The sequence below is a fragment of the Falco rusticolus genome, chromosome 7 (assembly GCF_015220075.1).
Source record: "Falco rusticolus isolate bFalRus1 chromosome 7, bFalRus1.pri, whole genome shotgun sequence".
NCBI lineage: Eukaryota > Metazoa > Chordata > Aves > Falconiformes > Falconidae > Falco > Falco rusticolus.
The window spans coordinates 36,826,888-36,848,397 of NC_051193.1; the positions used below are offsets into that span (position 1 = coordinate 36,826,888).

Sequence of the window (21,510 nt, forward strand, 5' to 3'; positions counted from 1 at the left end):
CTTGCATTTTTGAGTCATTGTGAACTGCGAAACTTCAAAAATCATACACCAAAAAATGATCAGCATTTTATTAGGGTAAAAACAACCAAACCTACTGCAGTATCAACAAGTTGGACACCTAACCTGATACAAGGAGCCGCTCAATCTCTTAGATGCTATTGAGTATTACAAGCTTTGAATAGAAAAATAGATTATCTAACAAAGTAGTTATTTTGGTAATTTTGAGAGAATGAAACACTGAGCAAGAGTTCAGTAAAGATTTCCCATTTACAATTTAAGCTTGCATTCAGGAAAACTTTTTTACCAGCTCGTTTAACTACATCACCGTTCAACTAAAATGAGACTGACTTCATTTCAGACAAAATCCCACAACAGCGCGGCCCCCCTTGCCAGATGGAGGCTCCTGTTCTGGATTAAGGCAACCATACCTTACGGATAAGATATCAATAGATAAATTCCATTTCAGATTTATGTATAGTAGCCCCTTTTTAATCATTCACATAAAAGTAACTGTATAGCAGACTTATTTAGGAAAAACTTAGTATCAAAAAAACCCCGATTTACTCTTCTTGCAAGGTCATTAATTATAAAATTAAATGCCAGCAGGCTGAGGAGCACAAAGGCAGCTAAGCTGGAAGCACACCAATGAGTACCGCTGTGCAACTCCTTACTACGGAGGCACAATAAACACCCTTTTAGCAATTTCTCTACATGGCTACCAGCTTAGGTTCTTACCTCAAAATTAAGATCCTGTGACTCAGATCCATCAAACTCCACAAGCTCAGGCAGCAAATAGCATACAACACAGAATTGGGTCACATCTTCAGAATCTACAGGAGCTCTTTCTTGCTTGGATCCAAGAACTAAAGGTCATGATGGAAGAAAACCCTGACCATAGAGAGAAGAGGTGGAAGGCAGGCTGGGCTGGCTGGATTCGTCATCAAGTTTCTACTAAAACCACAACCCTTCCTTCTAAAAAAAAAAAAAATAAAAATCTAATCTACCACTTCAGATACATTATGAATCTGGATAAATTTGTAGGATTTATAGCAGGCTCTGCATCTGCATGTGCATCCCATTTTACGTTACATTTATAAATAATAAAGTATGTGGTACTTAATATCTTGTCCTCCATAGATCACAGCTGCAGGAACTAGAACACTATTTTTACTGGTTTATGTAGTGGATAACTGATTCAAACCGTGCTGAGGTAGGCTGAGGTGAGTTGTTCTTTGAACTTGACACTCAGGATGTGCAAAGACACGGCATGTTTCACAAGATGAGAACAAAAAGTTTCCTAGCCATTAGTTAAGGAATAGCTGGTGAAAAAAGGCAGAATTTTCAAGCAAACAAGCTACTGAAGCGCTTCTGAAAGTTTTTACCAAGAAAGTTTTGTTCAAGCATGATGAAGATTAATCAGAACTCTATAGTTCGTTACCGAAGCATTCTTCAGAAGGCTATTAAATCCAGCAGCAACTGGAAGGTCTTTCTTGCCCGAAGATTACATCCACTAAGCAACTTTCAAGTACCCTGGAAAAAGACGTCCAAACGTATTATTTCCAGTCTTTAATAAACCACTGATCCAAACTGTTTATATGCAAATATGTGCTTTATAAGCACATAGGAAGTGCTAGGGATGGCATAATATTAAGTCATTTTCAGCAGGCTCATAACCATGCTATACAGATGAAGAGAAACAAGCACTGTTTAATATCAGATTGACACTGTAATGCAACCACTTACTGGGAAACAAACTGAGATGTCATTCATTTTCCTGCAACTCCTATAGAAACAGGTGGCACAAACTGAAATTCAGTGTGGTGCCTTGTTCCCCATGAATTACCAGACACTCTGAAATCAAGTTCCAAGACTAGGAACAAGGAGTCACTTAGCCCTGGTTTCATCTCCCAGGCCATGAACACTCCCTGTTTTAAAAAGCACAAGTGCAGTGCAGGTGGCTCTGAGTAAGCAAATACTAGCTACTTCTTACACTTCAATCCTTGCTCTGAATTAATTCTGCAACTCTGAGCAGGAAAGCCAGAGGAACACCAAAGTGGAAAAGATCTCAAGATCAATATCCTTGTGCTACTGCAGACAGACGTCTCAAAAATTTTCAAGTACTGCCTTAAAACTTTACCAGGCTACAATGGCCATTCCACAACTTCACTTCTGTGGAAGAGAGCAGAAATTTTGTGAGTTCTTCCACATACTTAATTTCACAAGACATCTTAGACCTTAGATGTTCATACAAGAAAAGCAAGAATAGGAATTTGGGTTTTAGGCACAGAAGTTTTACCAAAGTGGTGCGTGTTCTCTGTGGGTCCCAAGTAACAAAGATTTTCTAAAATTTTGCCATTGTATCACAGCCTTTCAAGCAAGGCCACTTAAGCAGTTGGTGTAACATAGGAAACTTTAAAAAGACTCATTAGAAAGCAAGTGACAGCTCAAAAAAAGTTACCCTGTAAGAGTCTGATCTGTAATACAAAGGGTGTGGTTTGTATTTGTAGTTGCATTCTCTGGGAGTAACACAATAGAAAAGGTCATGAAAAAAAATACAGAAAGCTCCTGCCTGTAAAGAAATAATAAAGAAATCAGTGCAGTGCTTTCTGTCATGAAACCACCCAGTCTAGTCATCCAGGTGGAACAAAAGCTGCAGCAACTTATCAGCGCGACAGCAAAGCTGCACAGTTTAACAGCTGTGACAGAAAACACGAAAGAATCAAGATGCAACAACTGCAGATGTGCTGTGCCCTACAGTGCACCAGCTGAAAGCTTAAAACCAAACAGATCGCACTGAGCAAGCGGCAGAAACAGATTAAGAAACTGTTCCAAAAAGTTTTGAAAATAAATGCAGTCTTTTATTAATAGCCTGATTTTGTCAGCATGTGGGTCTAGCAGGGGGTGGGAAGTGGAACAGTTACGAGACTCAAGTCAGGAATCTGATAAAACAATCTTCATCGCAACCTCCGAGAGGGACCTCCAAGTAGGTGCTACCTCATCTGCCATCTCAATGGAACGTGGCCGAAACGTGCCTCTTCTGCAGAGGTCAGTATCATTTTTCTTGCATCAGTTAGCAATGTGAGAGCAGTGAAAAGCCCGTTTCAGCACGAGTTGCTAGGGCTATTCCATATTTAGCTGTGCGTTCTCTGACTTCCCAACACACAGGACTTCATGTATTTGGTAAAAATAGGCTCGTGTGGGAAGGAATGAAAAGCCATAACAAATACGACCAGTAAGGTCATTTCCACGCCAGGTTCATGGCACTCATAGCTGTGGTCTGGTCAGAAAGACCCGCAACAGCGTTAAGACCAACCCTCCTCACAATTCATGAGATTGCAGGGGGGTCTGGTTTTTTTTTTTTTAAGTATTTCAGACATGCTCCAGCCAAAAGATATGAAACACAGTTTCACAGAAGAAACTAATTCTATGGAGGATCAGCACATAATTGCTGTATTAAAAAAAAAAAAAAAAGCATAGGAACATACTACTAAGTATGAAAAAAGCCCTCAGTAACTACCAAGTTAGTATTTTCTTCATTTAAATTAGACAGGATTAATTGGAGCCAAAGATGCAATCATGCGTAGTTTTACTGATCTAGACAATAAACTGCGAGCCTGGACATGTAAGCAGGACCTGGAGGTTAATGTCAGGGTGCTGCTTCACGATGCTCTTGGCACACACTCAGCCTTCGCTCCTTCGGTAAAACAGCTCGGCTGTCTCCCTGTAACTCGCTGGACGTCAGAACTCCTCACATCTCTCCTACCTTCTGTTTTGAAATGGAAAGGTAGGAAATACAAAGCAAAGGGTCCAATGTAACAACCAACAAATGCCGGGGGCGGGGAAGGAAGTCTCATAGTACGCTTCACTAATGCAACTCAACCAATTAAAAAAAAAAAAGGCTGATTTAACAACTGCCCATACAAAAGTGGCACCGATTTGTTAAACCATTTCTGCTATAACCAGTACATGAAATAATGGGTATTTATTATCTGCAGAATGTTCCATGGGTAGTTTATTCTTGTCCAGAACTGGGATATTCCTGGAGTCATTTGACAAAGTGATCTGGACTGAGCCCTTCGCCTGACAGAAGAGCCCACGGTCCAATACGGTATTTGAGCAATAATAATACACCAGAACGGAACGAGACTTTTCACTTTTCTTTAAAATTCTGTAGTCAAATCAGCTGAATTGGTTTTAAGATTTGCATGAACAAAATTTCCAGCAGTTTCTTATCCAAATGAATCGGCATTTATTAGCGTCAGTCTCCAAACAGCACATACTCACTAAATCAGGTATTAATCTCTAATGCAATCAGAATTAATTGAGAATGTTCAAGGAAGCACATGCTGAACATTCATGTAACACATTACAGAGAGATATTCTGTATGGGATTTAGGGGGATACAGCAAAGCTGATACCTATCTTTACACAGTCTAGATGTTCACTAAACAGAATTTTAAACGTATTATTTGTCTTCCATTTGCCTTTTTTTTTTTTTTCCCTTTTCTTTGTTCTATGTTACAGAAAGGTATAAACGCTTAAACCATTTGACACCAGATCATGTAAACGCACATAGTAGCATCAAGGAGGTTTCACTTGCAACTTCTCTTCTGGGTACATAAAGGAGTTCTCCTTACAGAGTTGTATCACCATTTTACTCATTGTCAACAAAAAGAAAATGCAAGGCTGCTAGAAAACCAGCAGATAAAACTAACTAAAGATCTGCCTAGTGGTATTAGGCAAGATTACTTCAAGACTAGTGTATGATTGGCAAATGGAAGATATGTGTGTTCAAAAGAAAACAAACAAACAAACAAATTAAGATGCAACTGCCTGTGTGCTGGGAAAAGCAAAAAAAGGCTTTTGCAAGCAGAACCCCGATCTCACTCGAGCAATAGGAACTTAAGATCCATTTAGGTTGTAAGGGCTCACATGCTTAGGAACAGTTGTTTCTCTAGCTTCCTGAAGCTACAGAAGTTGGTAAGGCTTAAAACGTTCAGATTAGAAAATAACGATATTGAGTTAAACCAGGGAAACCTCAGGGGAAAGCATATGACTTAAGGCAACCCCATTTGGGTTAGTCTTAACAGAAGAAGAAATGAGCCAAATGAATTTGAGAAGATTGATCAGCACCTACCTAAAGTCCAACTTCAAAAGCCAGAAAATAATGTGACAATACAAGTCATTTCCTTGAGAAGTGTGTGCAACATTATTAAAGACAAGCAAGATGACATTTTCAGTTTCAAGACACCTTTTGCCAAAGACTCCTATGACCACAGAACCTGTGGAAATTAGTTTTGTTTCATGCTTACACTGACTGTTGAGAAACTGGTTTTACCAACCAGTTCTTGCATCATTTGATGTAACTGGATGTTGCCAGAAGTTTTCAGGACGGATTTCACTTTGTTCCTCCACTGGCACCTGTTCTTAAATATACATATCTGTTATATATATCTATATCTATATATATAATCACACACATATAGTGGTCAATCAATACCTACTGAAGTACCAGAAAGTTTCCAAGTTCACGTAAGAAAGATGACTTCCTCAGCTTTAGTCTACACAGTTATTTCTGCCTAAGAGACAGAGTCCTACCTTGGTTAGACTTTTTCACTGAAATTTCTCAAAAGTGCCTTTGAAACACTTCAGTAAATATTATTTGTTTGTCTGTCCTTGATTGTATGTGTGGATTGATTGTCCGTTGATGTATGTCCTTCATCAGGTAACACCCAGCCACTGCTGCAAGGGTGACAATCCCTAACCACTCAGATGGAAGGGCAACATCTTACGTCTTCACCTAAACAGGTTCCAAGAAATTTTGCAGCCCAAGTTTTTTAGTTTCAGTTCAGGCAAGTTTAGTTCTAGACTAGCCATCATTTTTCTAGACAGAAAATGCCTGAATCATCCGTGTAAGCCATATCCTCGTGGCTGTAAATTCAGCATTCATTAGGTAAATGTCACAATCTAAAGCTGGAATAAAGAACATGACCCTGCACCAGGGTCCGCAGAGGAAAGAGCTCCTGTAGAGTCCTAGAAGGAATGACAACGCTCTGCCTCAGCTCCCGCTTGACAGGTAGGCAGAGAAAATCCAGATACATTCGTGTCAGTGTTTTACTGAATCTGAGTTTAAGTAAGTTTGACAAGTATGCTATTTCATATAACTCTAGTCCTAAAAAATTAAGTATAATGAGAAATGACCTTATCAGCAAGATTTCACCATCAAAACGTGTGCACCGTCTTGAGATGAAGTGAAACATTTACTCAGAGCAGGTTACAGGATGCAATCAACTTTCTTTAAAGTACGGCAGGTTAACAGCTTTCACTGTGGCCGTTTGTTCAGCACAGTGTGATAGCGTAAGACCACCTAAGGACTGCAAGATAAATTAACACTCCAGTGTGGAAAGGACTATTGAAAGTTATCTACATTTACAGTTCAATCACACATTTTTATTTAACATCAGTATACAGAGGACAACCCCAGCAAGTTATTTTGTAATGTCAAGTATTTAGTAAAGTTCTTCAGCTGTAACAGTGACAATAGTACAGCTAAAAATAAGCAGTATGAAACAAACATGGATCTTCTTAAAATTATAAATATACCAACAATACTTCTTAAAGCTTAATTATTGCAACAGTTAAATTAACAATAGGTCATGTTAGAAAGGCTCTATGAAATTTATTCAAGTTGTCAAGAAATTAGATGGAAGTGTAAAAAGGAAATACATATGAATTTTACTTTTGATTTTCACTAAAGGTAGTCAATACAATTTTGTACAGTATCACCTAACATGTCAATCTTTAACAAACTCCAGCATACAGAATTCATAAAATGCAGAAAAAAATAGTTTAATCTTCACATGTAAATTGACAGTAAATTAACTGACACAAAATTTATTATTGTAACATAAGCAGGCCAGCATTTTAAATATTAATTTAGTAGCTTTATGTTGTTAAAGGGGCAGACATATACAGTCATTCCAAGTACATAATCAAATTTTAAGAGGTGATAATTCAGAACATGGGTTTTCTAAAAAGTGTTTAGTAAAAGTCATGTTATTTCCTAATCCAGACATCCTCATCATAAAGCCTTTACAGGGTTATGATCTCTCCTGGCTTTAGCGGAGCCACTAGTCACACCTTCTCACACACGCACACGTGCAAACACACATACCTTGCTATAAATATCACACCAGTGTTCTCTAGGTTTAAATTCACCCCGATAATGCGGGTATGCCATGTGCAACTTTGCTATTATGCACATTACAGAAAGCTTCAACTTTTCGCATGGTAACCTGAAGTCATACAGCTGTGTTTCAGTTTTACTATAATCATCCCTGAAGTTTATACAGATACCGTATCACGTTGAAAGAAATCTATTTGATAGTACTTAAATACCAGCAATTGAACTTCAATTGTAATGATGAAATGCTCCTTTCCATTGAGGAAGAATTAGTACGTATAGCTGCTCATCTCACTCAAATATAGTACATGAATGTTTAAGTACTTTCACTAAAACAGAAGTCATACTAAAACATGATACTGTACTACAATTGTAGTTAACTAGAAAATTCAAGGATGTTATAATTTAAATCTAAGTTCTCCTGTACAATAAGTCAAATAAATAAATTCCATGTGCATTTGTTTTACAAAATGGTAGCACGTTTATCTTGCTAGGTTATACACTGCCATTCCGCCTGTGCATACTTCTGGCCAATCTTACCTTGAGCTTTCTCACCAGGGAAACTACTCAGCAACTTTCATTTAGACATGAGGGAGTCTCTGTACAAGACGGTGAACGGGTCATTCTGAAGTCAGACACAGAAACCACAGAGATAGGTCCTCTGACCACTAAGTTCAGAGAAAACTTGTTTTGCATATCCAGGTACCGCTTTGGTTTTTTGGGGGTCTGTGGGCTGGTTTTGGGGGTTTTTTAATTGCTTCTGCAGGTCCCGTAATTCAGTTTGAAGTAGCTATAAAGACGGCATGTGAAATTTACCTTGCTTCCTGTTCTCTGTTTTCAGGCGAATACAACAGCCATGTAACCCCATTTAGGTTTCCCATCAGGGCCTGGGGAAGATGGGGGAGAAGCGACAGCTAATTGTCACCACATTGAGAAGCAAGTTCATACTCCTGTTAAGGCAACCTGTTTTTCTCACCACCCTGAATCTTCTTCTGCAGAAACAGGCTAACAAAAAATGAAGTAAAAAATTAAAACCTATGAACCCTGAGCCTCATTCAATTTGTTTTTAACTGAATTTTTCCATTCACTTCACCTCATACTGATCGGGAGTTAGTACAACAGTTCTGGAAGTGTAATGCAAGAACAGTATATCCAGTGAGGAAGCTCAAGGTATGATCATGTATACACTGAATTAGTAATTCGGAAAGTTTATAAACAAACTGTCAGGACACTCTGTAAGCACTGCACGGCCTATCAACTATCATAAGGATCATGGCTGAAGAGACGTTTCTGGATTTGTTTTGTTGGGGTGGGGTTTTTTCCGTTAAAGACAGCACCAGCCCAACCAGAAAAAGGAAGAAAACTTGTCATACACTGTCCAATTATCCACTGTGTCTTTTGATGGCTATTAAAAATGCGAGGGGAAAGGTAGCACTGCCTCAATGGAAATCACGTTAAGACACTGCAAGCCTGCTTCAGTTTTCCATCCAATTCTTTCTTTAGGCTGGCAGTGAATTTAACGAAGGCCTTTTGAGGCAATAATGGAAGCAGCAGCAAGATTCAGAGGCTTTCACTCTAGAGTTGGCAGACAAAAAAGTGACGGAGTTTTAAGATCACTTGGGGACCCACACTTCAAAAGGAAGACTAGAAATAGCAGCTTTAAACCCCAGAGTAATGGGACAGCCTAGGATAAAACAGCTGGCGAAACAGAAATGAATGGTATATAACCCAGTAAGAAAGACATTACCATGAGTGTTTTATAATTTGACAATATTTCATTAAATAAAATTATTAAGTGCTTTCCTATAAACAAAAAGGATGCTCATAACGCCTTTCTGGCACAAATATTTTCCTATCAAAGCCCTGTAAACATGCCACCAAAATTTAGTTTTTTACCAGCAGAGTGAGCTCACTAGAAATGCAAGTGAAATCAGAAAAACAAATTCATTTGAAAACCTCTAAGTAAATACTTCCTAAACAATATGGCATTTACATCAGTGTGCAATATATTAATTTTGAAAGTGATTAACTTCAGCATGAAAATGACTCACCTGTAATTAAAGTTTTCCATATTGGCCAATACATAAATCCTGATTTTTGGTACTGCATACTTTATCTCTGAAATATTTGAAATGTCATATTCCAAATCAAAGTCAATACACAAAAATGTTTACGTTATACCCAGTCTAACAAAACCCACCTCAGCCACTGAAAATAAATTTAACAGCATAGTGTTTAGTAGTACGCAAAGGAGTACTTTTAAAACAAAAAGACAATGTAGGTCACAATAGAAATCTGAGGCACTGCTGTACACGTATAAAGTTAATTCATAAGACGTGAATTGCACCGAGTGACAGAAGTGATAACTGCTTTAGTATTTTCATTTAGGACAAACATTTTAAATAGTTTAGTGTTTTAGAGGAGTGTTGTTGTTTTTTTAAATTGATGCTGGATCTGTAGTTCTTAAACAAAAAAATACTTTTAGGTAACACCCTCCTCCCTTCTCCCAAGAAAAGGGTTTACATTTTTTTAGTTTTAGATTCAACCTGTAAATATGCATTAAGATGCAGACAGGACATAGCTCTCTACGCATACCTATGTTGTGACAAATCTTATAACATCTCAAAGAAAATTATAAACAGTTTTAAGAAATATTATTTTTTACTTCAAAGTTTATAGCAATGAAGACGTGGTATATAAATATATACAGTACCTCCACTTTGGAAGTCAGATTTACGAACCAAACTGTTAAAACCTAATGAACATCAGACTTTCATTTAGGTTGCCCAATGTGGCAATATTCAGGTATTGCCAGATTATTTCTTTTTCTTCAGGTGATAACCTACATACCCTTTCAGAAATTTTTCACAAAAATAATGGTTCTTTTTTACTAGATCAATTCTGGTAATGTTGTTATAGCTGCGCTTCTTTAAAATGTTACTGACAAACGAAGCTACTGTAGCACAAAGTACTTTTTAATGAAATAATCACCATGTTAAGCTTCATTCAAAATTTAGCTTGCTATACACTGGACAGAAGAAAAATAAAGTTTTATCTGTGTTCAAGTGCATTAACAACAACAGTTAAAACTAGTAATATATTTTAATGAAGGTTCAACTGATAGAACAGGTGCCATCCAAAAGCATGAGCTTGTCAATGATCAAGTTGCCTAACAAAACTGACAGCAATATAGCACTGAAACTACTTAAGAGAAAGCTTGCATGGTTTTCCCTAACTTAAGAAATACATAAAGCAAGACCTAGCTAAAATTAGAGTTCCTTGGATAATACAATTTCAAGAGCACAAACTGCAGTCAGTAAAGGGCTCACAATTCTGTGCATAAAATGGCTAATGTCTTCGTAAGAAGTGGTTTTACATTAATGGCAGGCCACCACAGAAAAGTATGGAGGAATAAAACACTTTGGTTTTAATTTTTTCAGAGGCTCACATTTCACATTAGACTTAAAAGCAGCAGCTTTTCACAAGCTACTCATTGGGAGTGCTGTATTTTCTAGAAAACATTAGAAGGATTATAATTATTTTAGTGATTGACAGGTTTTACTTCAATTTTTACATAAATAGCTTTCACCATATTGTGGTTATGTTTAAGTATAAGAACACTGATCAATAGTTTAGATGCACAGTATTTATTTCTTCTGCTGGAAGGCAACTATACTTAATAATTGTATCCAAGACACTTCAAATCATTCAGAAATATGGCATGCAGTATCCAAAAGTATGGCTCTGAGGATTTTTTTTTTTTACATTAAGCATAAAGAAATTTTATATTCAACATTCATTTATATTTCAAGAAAACTACCTATTCAGAGTTCTAGTTCTTTGATGCAGCATTAAGGATTAAAACTTACCACTTTACCCGGCCTTGCCCATGTGCAAATAAATCCCTCCTGACAAGCAGTGACTATACAGTCTTCAAGAAAAATTAACACAGTCAGTCTTTCATGTGCTATCTTTTTACAGATAAGAGGCTCTAACAAGGGAACATCTTCCATTCGGGGACAGAGAGGTGTTCCCAAAGTTTTAGCTGGGTCCGTTTTGGTTTTAGTAACTAGGTTCAGTTTGTCACTGCTCTTGCTAGATATATGTCCCATGCTATGATTTCTCTTGTGATCTTTTTCATGGTGTCTTTCCTTCCGATCGTGTAGTGACAAGGTTGCAAATTTACTAACGCCAGAAGCAATGGCACCATCCATGACACTGCTTTTACTGCCAGCATTTGAGACTGCAGAGTGTGGAAGGCTGTTTGACCGTGGAAGAGGAGGGGGTACAGAGTTTCCAGGTGTTGTGATACTGTTTCCATTACTTCCTGGGTTAGTTCCACCACTTCCAGCAGGTGGACTTGTGGCATTCATGACATTTGTATGTGTCCTTGCTCTTGAGAGAGGTTGGTGGGGAAAGAGGATATCTTCTGTAAGATCCCACAAACACAGCTGTGTGTCCTGGCCTACTGAACCAAATCTGTATGTAACACTTACTGGACGACTGTCTGTAGAGTTCCTTTTGGACAGCCTAGATTGCGTACTATTTGCTCGATCTCTGCCAAAATGAAGGTCTTGGAAATCCTCATCACTTCCGCTAAATTCCATCGGGTCACTCTCTTCTACACTAGTGGTATATGGATCAAACGCAACAACACTGACCCACGATTTATGTCCATGGCCTCTGGCTATTACTCGACAGTCCACGAAAGACCAAACTGTTACCAAGTCATCCTCTCCACCTGTCACTATGTATTTCCCATCAGGACTCCAACACACACACAGCAGTCCTCCAAAGTAACTTTTCATTGTACCATGCAATTCCACTGAATCAAAGTTAAACACACGAAGAAAACCATCCTGGCTCACACATGCCAAGAACTTCCCATCTGGGGAAAAGGCAAACTCATTCAGGGCACCCTCACCTACTGTCCATTTAAGCAGAGGGTTTCTTGTGGATTTACTCTTGCAAGTGTGAACTGCAAAACTTTCTCCTTGTTTAAGTAGCTGGTAGTGCGGGGCTGTGGTACCACAAGTGTGCTCCACGTTATACAAGTACATATTGCCACTGGAATGAGCTACTAGGAAAAGGCTTTCCGAACCCGGTACCCATTTTACACAGGTTACTCTGGACTTGTCTATTAGTCTCTGTGAAAAACAAAGAAGATACATATCAGAAAGTCTGAAAGTTAAGGTTTTAACGATTAACTATAAATCTGGTCTTTCTGGGGGGATGGAGAACAGTACTTAAGCAAAGTGAACTCGGCTTTCTATAAAGGAGCTATGTTACTGCATTTGCAAAAAACTTCTCTTGTCAGGCAGTGAAGAGGAAATTATTTTTAGACTAAGTGCTACCAAGGGTTATTATTATGGTCCAATCGCATTCTACAATGAACATACTTCAATCAAGCCAATCTGTTGTTATGAATCTAAAGGTAGTGTTCTTAGGTTTATTTTTCACCATGAAGAGTGTGAGAAGGAAATAATCAAGAAAACACAGAATGAGCTAAAGGGAAAAAAGGCAGTTACTCATCTGTAATACGCAGCAAACAGGTTACAAAGCAACAACAGTAAATTTAGATTCTGGTTTTATCTGAAATCACAAACAAAATCCATCCTCTGGGAAAAAAAAAAAAACCAAACCAGAAACAAAGAGGCTTCAGGAGCCTTTACCAGCTTTCACTGACTGAGGGAGGAAAAGCTACATACACAGTGATCCTGTTACCGTGTGGCTGGAAAGTTAGTAGTTAATGCACGTGGATCAGTGAATTCTGAAAGTACAATGTACTCTTCACCTTGGAATCCCCACACTCCAATTACTTTCCATTTATTAGCCAAAGACCTGTCAATACTCTCAATTACCACCTGATTAAGAAGATTCCTTTAAAGAAAAACATATTAATAGCAATCACTGCAAAAGAATGAACACACATTAAAAAAAAAAAGAATCCTGATCACAGTGTCTTCAATGCTGTAAGAACTGAGAGATAAAATTTCACTCCTTGAGTTTGCTAGTGTAGTTTTGGTGGACGTCTAAAACTTACCAAGTCAGCCATGGAATCACGCAGCTGCAACCTGGAGATAAGTAATTCTTTACACGCACATTCAAGATTTGTATTTGGCATAGATCGATCATAGGCTGAAAGAAGAGCTGAGCTACACAAAAAGCTAGAATGCAAGTGCAAAGAGCCTAAGGAAATACCAGTGTTGAAGAAGCACTAAAACACAAAGAAGAAAAAAAAAAATCCCACCCCAAAACCTTGCTATGCTGTTTATCACAAACAAAAAAACTCGAGCTAATGCATAATACATTGACTATTATGCATTCTGGGCCTATAACTATCACTGGAAAGCAGTACCTGGTCATTTTAGATAGTTTTGCATATGCTTTTGCTGCTGTCAACCTCAGGTAAGATCAGGAAGCCTCTCTCTTGTCATCTCTTTTGTACTTGAGAGCCGAGAGATGTAACAATCTGGGAACTTTTCCTCAAATGCAGTAGCTTCGAAGTAAGGTATTCTTAGCTTCTGTTGTGATACTTTAAATAGTTTAAATAGTTTGTCATGTGTTCATTGATAAATATCATTCCCGTCTCAGTAATGATGATACCAGAAATATTCAACAGAAAGTTACCTGGTACACTCCGAGAGAATACGGACAGGGAACATCAGCCCCGCTGGCCTGCTATAGGCAACAGTCTTCTCATTACCGCTGCTCTCCTCTACTACAGCAGCTCAACCTGACATACAACCTCTACTCCTAAGAGCAGCTGCTCAACTTTTCTATTAGAAATGACATTTTAAGTCCATAATCATGTTGGGCTACACGGTCTTCAATACCATACAGAAACCTGGTCTTCACTTCAAAGAGGCTATGAACAAAACCTAAGATTGCCATCTGCAATGCGAACGATTAGCTCAAGGAGGCAAGATGCAGAGACTTTAAGCTGGTAAGTAGCAAGTGACTACAACTCATCCCATCCTCAACCAGCAGAGCTTTAAATTCAGCAGGAAGATAAACACTCTGAAACAGCTTTCTGAAGTTTTCAGAGCTTTCCACTGGGCTCACATACTTCTGCACCACAACAAAACAAGACCTGAAGTTGGTATGACTGGCAGATGCGTTACGAGAATGGACTGAGTGAAGTATCAAGGAAATGAGTGAGGTAGCTGGGATAAGGAGCTTCTGTTCAGTTTGGTGAAAGAATAAATAGTAAGTGAAGGAACTTCAGTCACCAGTCAGAAAGACAAGCCAAGATTATCTTGGTAGCCATATTGTGAATAAGTTTGAAGGGACAAAATTATAGGCATAGGCCACAAAGGAGTGAAAAAACTGAGGCAATGAAGGAATGTGCATTAAGGTCTGAAAAAGAGCTTCAGCAATACAGGTACAGGAAAAGTTTATTAGGAAAAAAATTGCAGCTTAAGGCTTTAGTTTAAAGAAAAAAGGAAAAAAAAAATAAGACGAAAGAAACAATTCAATTGGCTAACTTGAGAATAACCAACTACCACCTGGAAACAACCGAATCTGTCATGTAGTATACTTGGTTTGGGGAATAAGCAAATATCATTAATTCTAACACAGCTAGAAGGAATACCACTGTTGATACAGATTGATTTAGGCAGGCAGCCACGAGCTGCATAGCAACACTCCCCTCAGCCTTTCAAATCCCTATTGTCTTCTACATCAACAGAATTAAAGAAAAAAAGGAAGAGTAACAAGTTAGACTGCATTAAAGCTACTGCATTTTAAGTTCAACATAACCTTCTGTGTTTAACAGGTTAAGGTACCTCACATATCACATACCATTAAGTACTATCCTGATAGCTTTATCACAGGTGATAGTCAAAACAGAGCTTTGGGCTACCTGAATCATACTAACAGGACAGGTGGTGAATTTATTACCTCTAGTACTAGTGCTAAATCTGCTGAAAGTAGTAAACACTCATTTAGACCATCTTCTGCCTACAAAGACAAGTTTATTCTCAAACACTATGTAAACTATAAATATATTCAAAACCTAAAAGGCACCTTCATCTTGAAGCTAACAAACTGGCTCAAACATCAGTGCTCACTAATGCTTCTATGAAATGGCTTTTAGATACAAGCCAGAACTTCCAAACATGTCCAGGACAAGCTTGAATACTATAACTGACTTTTTTCTTTTTTTAAATAAATAAAATATAAAAATATAAGTTTGGGGATTGGTTGTAACTGCCAGTAAGACCAGCATAGGAAATAAGTACCTGTCATTTAACTCTAGCCTACTGTGCACATAGTTTTGGTAGCACCGAGCAAATCCTTATGTCAGCTTTCTAGAAAATAGATAAACTCATTTCATTTCTACCAAACTGTCAAAGGATGTATTCCCACCACAGTGAAGTAATGCTGGTCGATAGCACAGAGAAAACACGATACTGTCAAATGGAAGTGGCTTCGGTGCTTCCATCATTTGTGGACTACCACAAGAACTACTCAAGCCTGCAATGCAGATTTACACTGTAGAGACTAGACAGTAAACAAGATTAAGGCATGTAAACACGCATCGGATCTTTTTGTATTTCAGCCAAAGTCTTTCTCAAAGCAACTTATAGTTCAGCTACAAGAGTGGGAACTGCTCTGAGATATGAAACTCCTGCTGTTTATAGTACCTCTACTACTGCTCTTTGTAATACACTATTATCGAACAAGATTAGACCACAGCCGAACATACACAACTAAATTGTTCACATCCAGACTGGCGTTCCCAGTGGTGAAGCTGCACCAGTGACAAAGTTTGGGGTTTTTAGGTTTTGGGGGTAGCAGTGCAGGGGGAGGTGTGTTAGGACAATGCTAAAATGAACATTTCAACTACTTACTTATAGGCTTCTACCAGAATACTCTGTGCAACATTAGGAGATTCTCCAGCACTGTTTCCCACTCAGCACAAGCAGAGAGACAGAGCAGGTGGGAAAAGGCTAGGTAAGAAGAAAAATGCCCCTCTTCTGATCGAGATTTAGCTACTTTTAGAAAGCTGAGGAGCAATTAGACAGTTCTAATTATAAAACATCCCCACTGAGAACAATACTTCAATCTTCTTTGCACAAAGACAGAGAAAGCCAACACATCTCTGAGGTGGGAAAGATACACTTGCTCAGTTTGGGAGCTTCATCTGCAAAGCTCTTACAGAAATTTGAAATGTCTTATAAAAGAAAAAAAAAGACAACATAAGACACCCGCAAAGCTTTTTGCTGTTACCCCTCCACAATTCACCTGCTGCTGGATTAAAACACAAAAAGGAGAAAAAATTGAACACATCCCTAAAAGAACATTCACCTTCCGCAAACCACCCAAATTCCCACAGCTTATCCTCTGCAGAACAGTCACAAATTGTACCAGTTACCAGATTTCTTTCCTTGTTAGCATCTAGACACTTCAAGAATGCCAATACTACCAGATGACTGGAGCCAGTGGTCTTGTAACTTGGCATTAATCACGCCCATAGTACTCCCTTCTATCCTTCCTTATTGCACAGCAGCAGAAAAAGCAGGAGGAGAGTTTCTTTCAGGAGTATCACTTGGCCAAGACCTCATAAGCCTTCAGCTTTTCCTATGCAGCATTCAGCTTGATCTCCTAGTCTTCCCCGAGCAAGCTTTTAGCAACCCTTGATGCAGACAGCTTCTGATGTAACATCCTGACCACAACAATTGGTATTTTTACCCTTTTTAGTATTTTGACCACAATACATTAGTTAAATAGGGGCTTAAATGTTTTCTTCTTCATTTGGAACCAGAAGTCTCAAACAACTGACTGCAGAGCATATGCAGCAACATCTAGATTCGTAGACCCTTCTTCCATCAGTTAACTGTTGTTAACACTAGTTACAGTATTACCCAAACCAAAAAGTCCAAATTTTTAATCTTAAACACCAAATGATTCCTTCATGAATAACAATTTTTGTAGGTATTCCAGGCCAATGAAACAGCTGAAAAACGAAGGTAGTGACTGAGTGATAAGCTATACAGGCAAACGGAGCTATCTACAGAACTTTTGAGAATCTAGAGTCTTTAATATCACGAATACATTGCATGCAATAACGTTAAGATTTCTACTTACTTCCTCATTAAATAATTTGCTAGTTTCTTTTTTAATAGGGTCTATAAGTTGGACCTGGCCTGCAGAGAAGCCCACTAGAAGAGACACGCTTTCTGCTGTGGCCGTTAAGTGATTGAAGTCATGGCATGTAGGTTGTGTTCCTTTGTATATCCTTTTGTCTATTGGTTTACTCAAGTCCGCAGCCTGCAAAGAGAGCAAACAGAATTAAGACAGTTTATCACAATGTGTGCAAATAACCAGTTCTATTTGCAAATAATGTTTATACTAAGCAACAATTTATGGCAGTCACAAAGCCCTACTTGAAAAAGCAGCTTTGTATTTATCAAAGACATCCAAGATGCTGTCAAAAAGTTTATCTTTTCATATAATGCAATACTCATGCTTTTTAATTTTGCTAAACACTACACCTACCCTAGCCTTTGCAACTACATCGTGTGAAAAATCAATGACAACCATTCAGTAACACAAAGGCTCCAGTGAGTCAAGATCAACCTATTCCCGTAAGGCTTCTCCTACCAGAAGAGGCATTCCACCTCAAGAGACTAGACACCTTCTACTTTCCCAGCAGCTGCTTTCTCACTATTGAATACAACCAATCTGAATTAAAAATAGCACATTCTCAATCACCTAATTCTTGTACTATGTCTATCCTTTTATAACAGGCAAATGTTCAGTATTGGTCTCAATTTAAAAAAAATGATCAGTTGGATCCTAGAAGAGCATTTTCTAGGAACACTGACTCAAGATGCTGATATTGTGATTATAAGAAATGCATTTTAAGCCATTAAGCTACAATGTAACTGTGCTTCTGACACTAAACACAGAATTCAAATATAGCTCAAACAAAGCAAGTGCTAACAAAACTGAGGAACTTCAATAAAAACAACTGAAGATCTGGCACTGACGTGTCATAAGAATCAAAAGGAACAGAAAAGCAATTTAAAATGCTCTCTCAGTTGTGTAACCCATGTTTATCCCCATATCACTTCTGAACAGACAACCTTATCTTTCATCCAGAGATGAAAACCCACACATTTAATATGCAAGATCATACATCAGGTTCAACCTTTGAGGTTTTTTGTTGGTTTTGTTTAGTTGTGGGGGTTTTTTTAAACTCCCTACTTACCAGGTTCAGAGTCTGTAATTAGAAAGCTACAGATACTCAACAATATTACAGACCCGAGATGCAGCTGTGATTTTGGACTCTGATACTGAAAAGGTATATATCAAAACCAGAATTTTTAGTCAATTTGGCCAGCAATACAAAAAATAAAACTTCTTTGAGAAAGAGGGCAAGCCACACATAAAAGAAAATTGCTCCAGTGTATTAAACCTTCAAGGATGAGGTCCAAAGAGCTGCAAACCCTTGGTGTGCATGGAGCTGCCCAGACAAAAACTAGAACTGTCAGCAAGGAAAAAATCGTAACTAGCTACACAGTGAATCATGTCAGGTGAGCCATTTCCAAGGCAAATTTAACTACAAGATACACATGATAAGCATATATACATAAGAGTATTCAAGTTGCACTTATGTTTTGCAGCATACATTATAAACCAGTTTAATCAAGTATGCGGCCTCCTGGCTGAAAACTCCAAAATGAGATTATGTATTCCAATTTCTAAAGTCAGCAGATTAAAAAGTTATTCTCCAGAGCCCAGAGATCCATTATAAGCTAAAAAAAGAGTATTAGCAATACCTCTTCAAGGAGAACTTAAATAGAATACTAGCTCTACTGGGAGATCATAGGGTAAGGCGCATGCCTACCAAGGAACATTCACAGACAGATGTAAATCTGTAATTCCAAGCTGAAAGATCAAATCCCAGAGGCCACGAAGTTATCTCTTACATTGTGCAAATTTCCCTTGTCCTGTATCACTACAAAATACGCAATATCAAGAGATAATAAGTCTCAAAACTGAGACAGCATTCCGATCCAAAAGACCGTTCTACAGAAACATACAGATGCATCCTTCCACACCTGAAAGAAATGCAGAGTTAACAAGGTTAAACTATGAGACTCAAGGTTGTGTCCTCTGGACAAAAGTTCCAGCAGGACCCAATGCCTAAGATGACAGATCCCTTTTAAATTAAACAGAACTCAGCCTGAATCATGGTGAATGATCACAGAACCACAGACACCCTACCCAGCAGAAAACACAGGTATTCCCAGGTTGTTGTTGTTGTTCTGAATTCTCGCTACCCTTTTAAGCGGCAAACAATCAATAGGTAGCTATTTTCAGACTGGAACTGTAGCTTGCTCTTTTGTCTGGTTTAGGTTTTGTATCACTAGCTTTGGTTTTGTTGTCCAACAAATTTGGTGTGACTGAAGTTCCCCATCTTCCGAAATTATGTGATAACAAAGCTAGCGAGACAGAAAATTCTGATAAATCTAAGCACAGACTTCACTGTGCTTGTTCTAGCTGTTCTCTGGGAACCAGATGGCAGTGACAATCTGTCTGAATTTAAATGGAGTAAAATAACTAATTCAACCCAGAATTAACCATGCTTCTACTGACAGGGATGCCCCGCCTGTTATTTACATGCGGCTAATGTCTTCAGTTACAACATAGGTGTCTCATGGAGATGTCAAATCTACAAGCACAAAAGTACTCCTTTTGTCTTGATCTCTCTCTTAATAGAAAGACAAGAGTAGAATAAGTGACCGTAAGAACTAGGAGACATTTTCTTTATTTCTGCACAGTTGAAGGTTGCTATTGGATGTTGGTAATAACAAGAAAAGCACTTAATCATAAAACTCAAACATGCCTGGGACTCAGCATTTCATTAGCTTATGACTGAGTCCATTTGCTATAGCCATTTTGTGGAAAATCTGATTCTCGGAAAAAAAGCTTTTACATGAGATCTGAGCCCGTAACTGTCAAATCCTAGGCTATGACACTATTCACTGAACAAGGTGATGTGAACTGTCTCCCTCTCAGAAGAATGGTGATGTACTTTGGAAGAGAACAGAAAGATCTTGGGATTACACGTTACCAAACACGGAGGTTAAAAGCACAGCATCAGGCACCCTCACCTCTGCTTGAGCTGGTGGCAAGCTATTTGCATGCTTTCTGTCTTACTTCCTTTAAGATTTTCTTCTGAAAAACATTCAGCACAATTCCAGTCTGTCTACTTTGAGACGCTTACTGTGTTGTGGGTGATTCATGATGACAGCAAGACTTCTTAATCACAACTGAAAGAAGGCTGGGGCATCTAATGCAAGGCTAAGATCAATACCACCCTCCAAATAAAAATCTGTGCAATCCATTGAAGTACATCTTAGCTCATCAAGACTCTAGTATTAGCACTTCGGCTAACTGGTAACCTGCATTAGAAGTCTGCTCCTTTCAACCTACAGCGGTATTTCAAGTATCCCTTGGGCAAAGGAACAAGGAATAATGGTTATCAGGCGACAAGAACAAGAGGAATCTCACACACCACCTGTCCGAAGTCTGTAATACAACTGAACAAAATAGGTGTACCTTGGGCATCAACAGCTTCCGAGTCCTTTCTTAACAGATTAAAACTCTCTAGAGAACGAACTTACAGAAGAAAAATTTATCAACTTTGCCATTTAGTTCTTCATGATGAATTCATACTCCAGAAATAAAATGTGAACCACGTAACTGTTCCGGGGGACCTCCTAGTCTCATTTGGTTAACTCTCACAGCATGCTTTAGAAAAAATAATGTAACAGTCCAGCAGTTGCCCATTCACCCTGAATTCATCACTGCAGAAAGGCAGTCAAATGGCACATCTTAACCACAGCTTTAAGTACCTAAACACTTGGATGAAAAGGGGTTAGGACGGACTGACCAGTTACCTCAGTCTGAAGCAAATATTTACATTTTCAGATTCTGATGTTTGAAATGTCTAATTAGGATGGGCATCAATAACCTTGGGTCTGTAGCTGCATGTAATTCTAAGGTCAATGCCAGATTAGCATCTGTCCAAGATTCATTCTTTTTATGTACTATTGATCTGGGACTTAGAGCTTTCATACTAAAGATTTCCTAAACAGTGAATCACATTATTTCAAGTCAGCATTTAATCATGCTCCTTGACAGATGTGACTTCTTCCTGTAGCTTTGCTTTCCCCTAACTTAATTCGCAGCTTTCTACAAATTTTAATTGAATGAAATGTATCATAGATGCTACATTTCTTTCCAAGCTAAAAAAAACCACCTATGAGATCACAAAGGAAAGGAGTAATTTCTTAACTTATCTCAGATAA

The 21,510-nt window shown here is 38.3% G+C and overlaps 2 protein-coding genes across 10 annotated transcripts in view; one reads left to right on the forward strand and one right to left on the reverse strand.

Moving 5' to 3' along the window:
* Nucleotides 1-8,225, forward strand: part of MOK (MOK protein kinase) — a 29,371-nt gene extending 21,146 nt beyond the window's left edge. The window contains 1 exon segment of the mRNA XM_037393948.1: nucleotides 7,742-8,225. The gene's annotated coding sequence lies outside the window, so the exon portion shown is untranslated.
* The window catches only part of WDR20 (WD repeat domain 20), a 48,160-nt gene that overhangs the window by 1,250 nt on the left and 25,400 nt on the right, over nucleotides 1-21,510 (reverse strand). For 2 of the 9 annotated variants that reach the window (XM_037396103.1, XM_037396100.1), the window contains exons 2-3: nucleotides 17,276-17,458; nucleotides 11,053-12,330 (exon numbers count right to left, since the gene is read on the reverse strand). In XM_037396103.1, the coding sequence (XP_037252000.1) occupies nucleotides 11,053-12,330; nucleotides 17,276-17,458 (1,461 nt within the window). Of the gene's footprint in view, nucleotides 1-52; nucleotides 12,331-17,275; nucleotides 17,459-21,510 lie in introns of those variants that run through there. The other 7 variants (XR_005105547.1, XR_005105548.1, XR_005105545.1 and 4 more) reach the window with 7 other exon arrangements.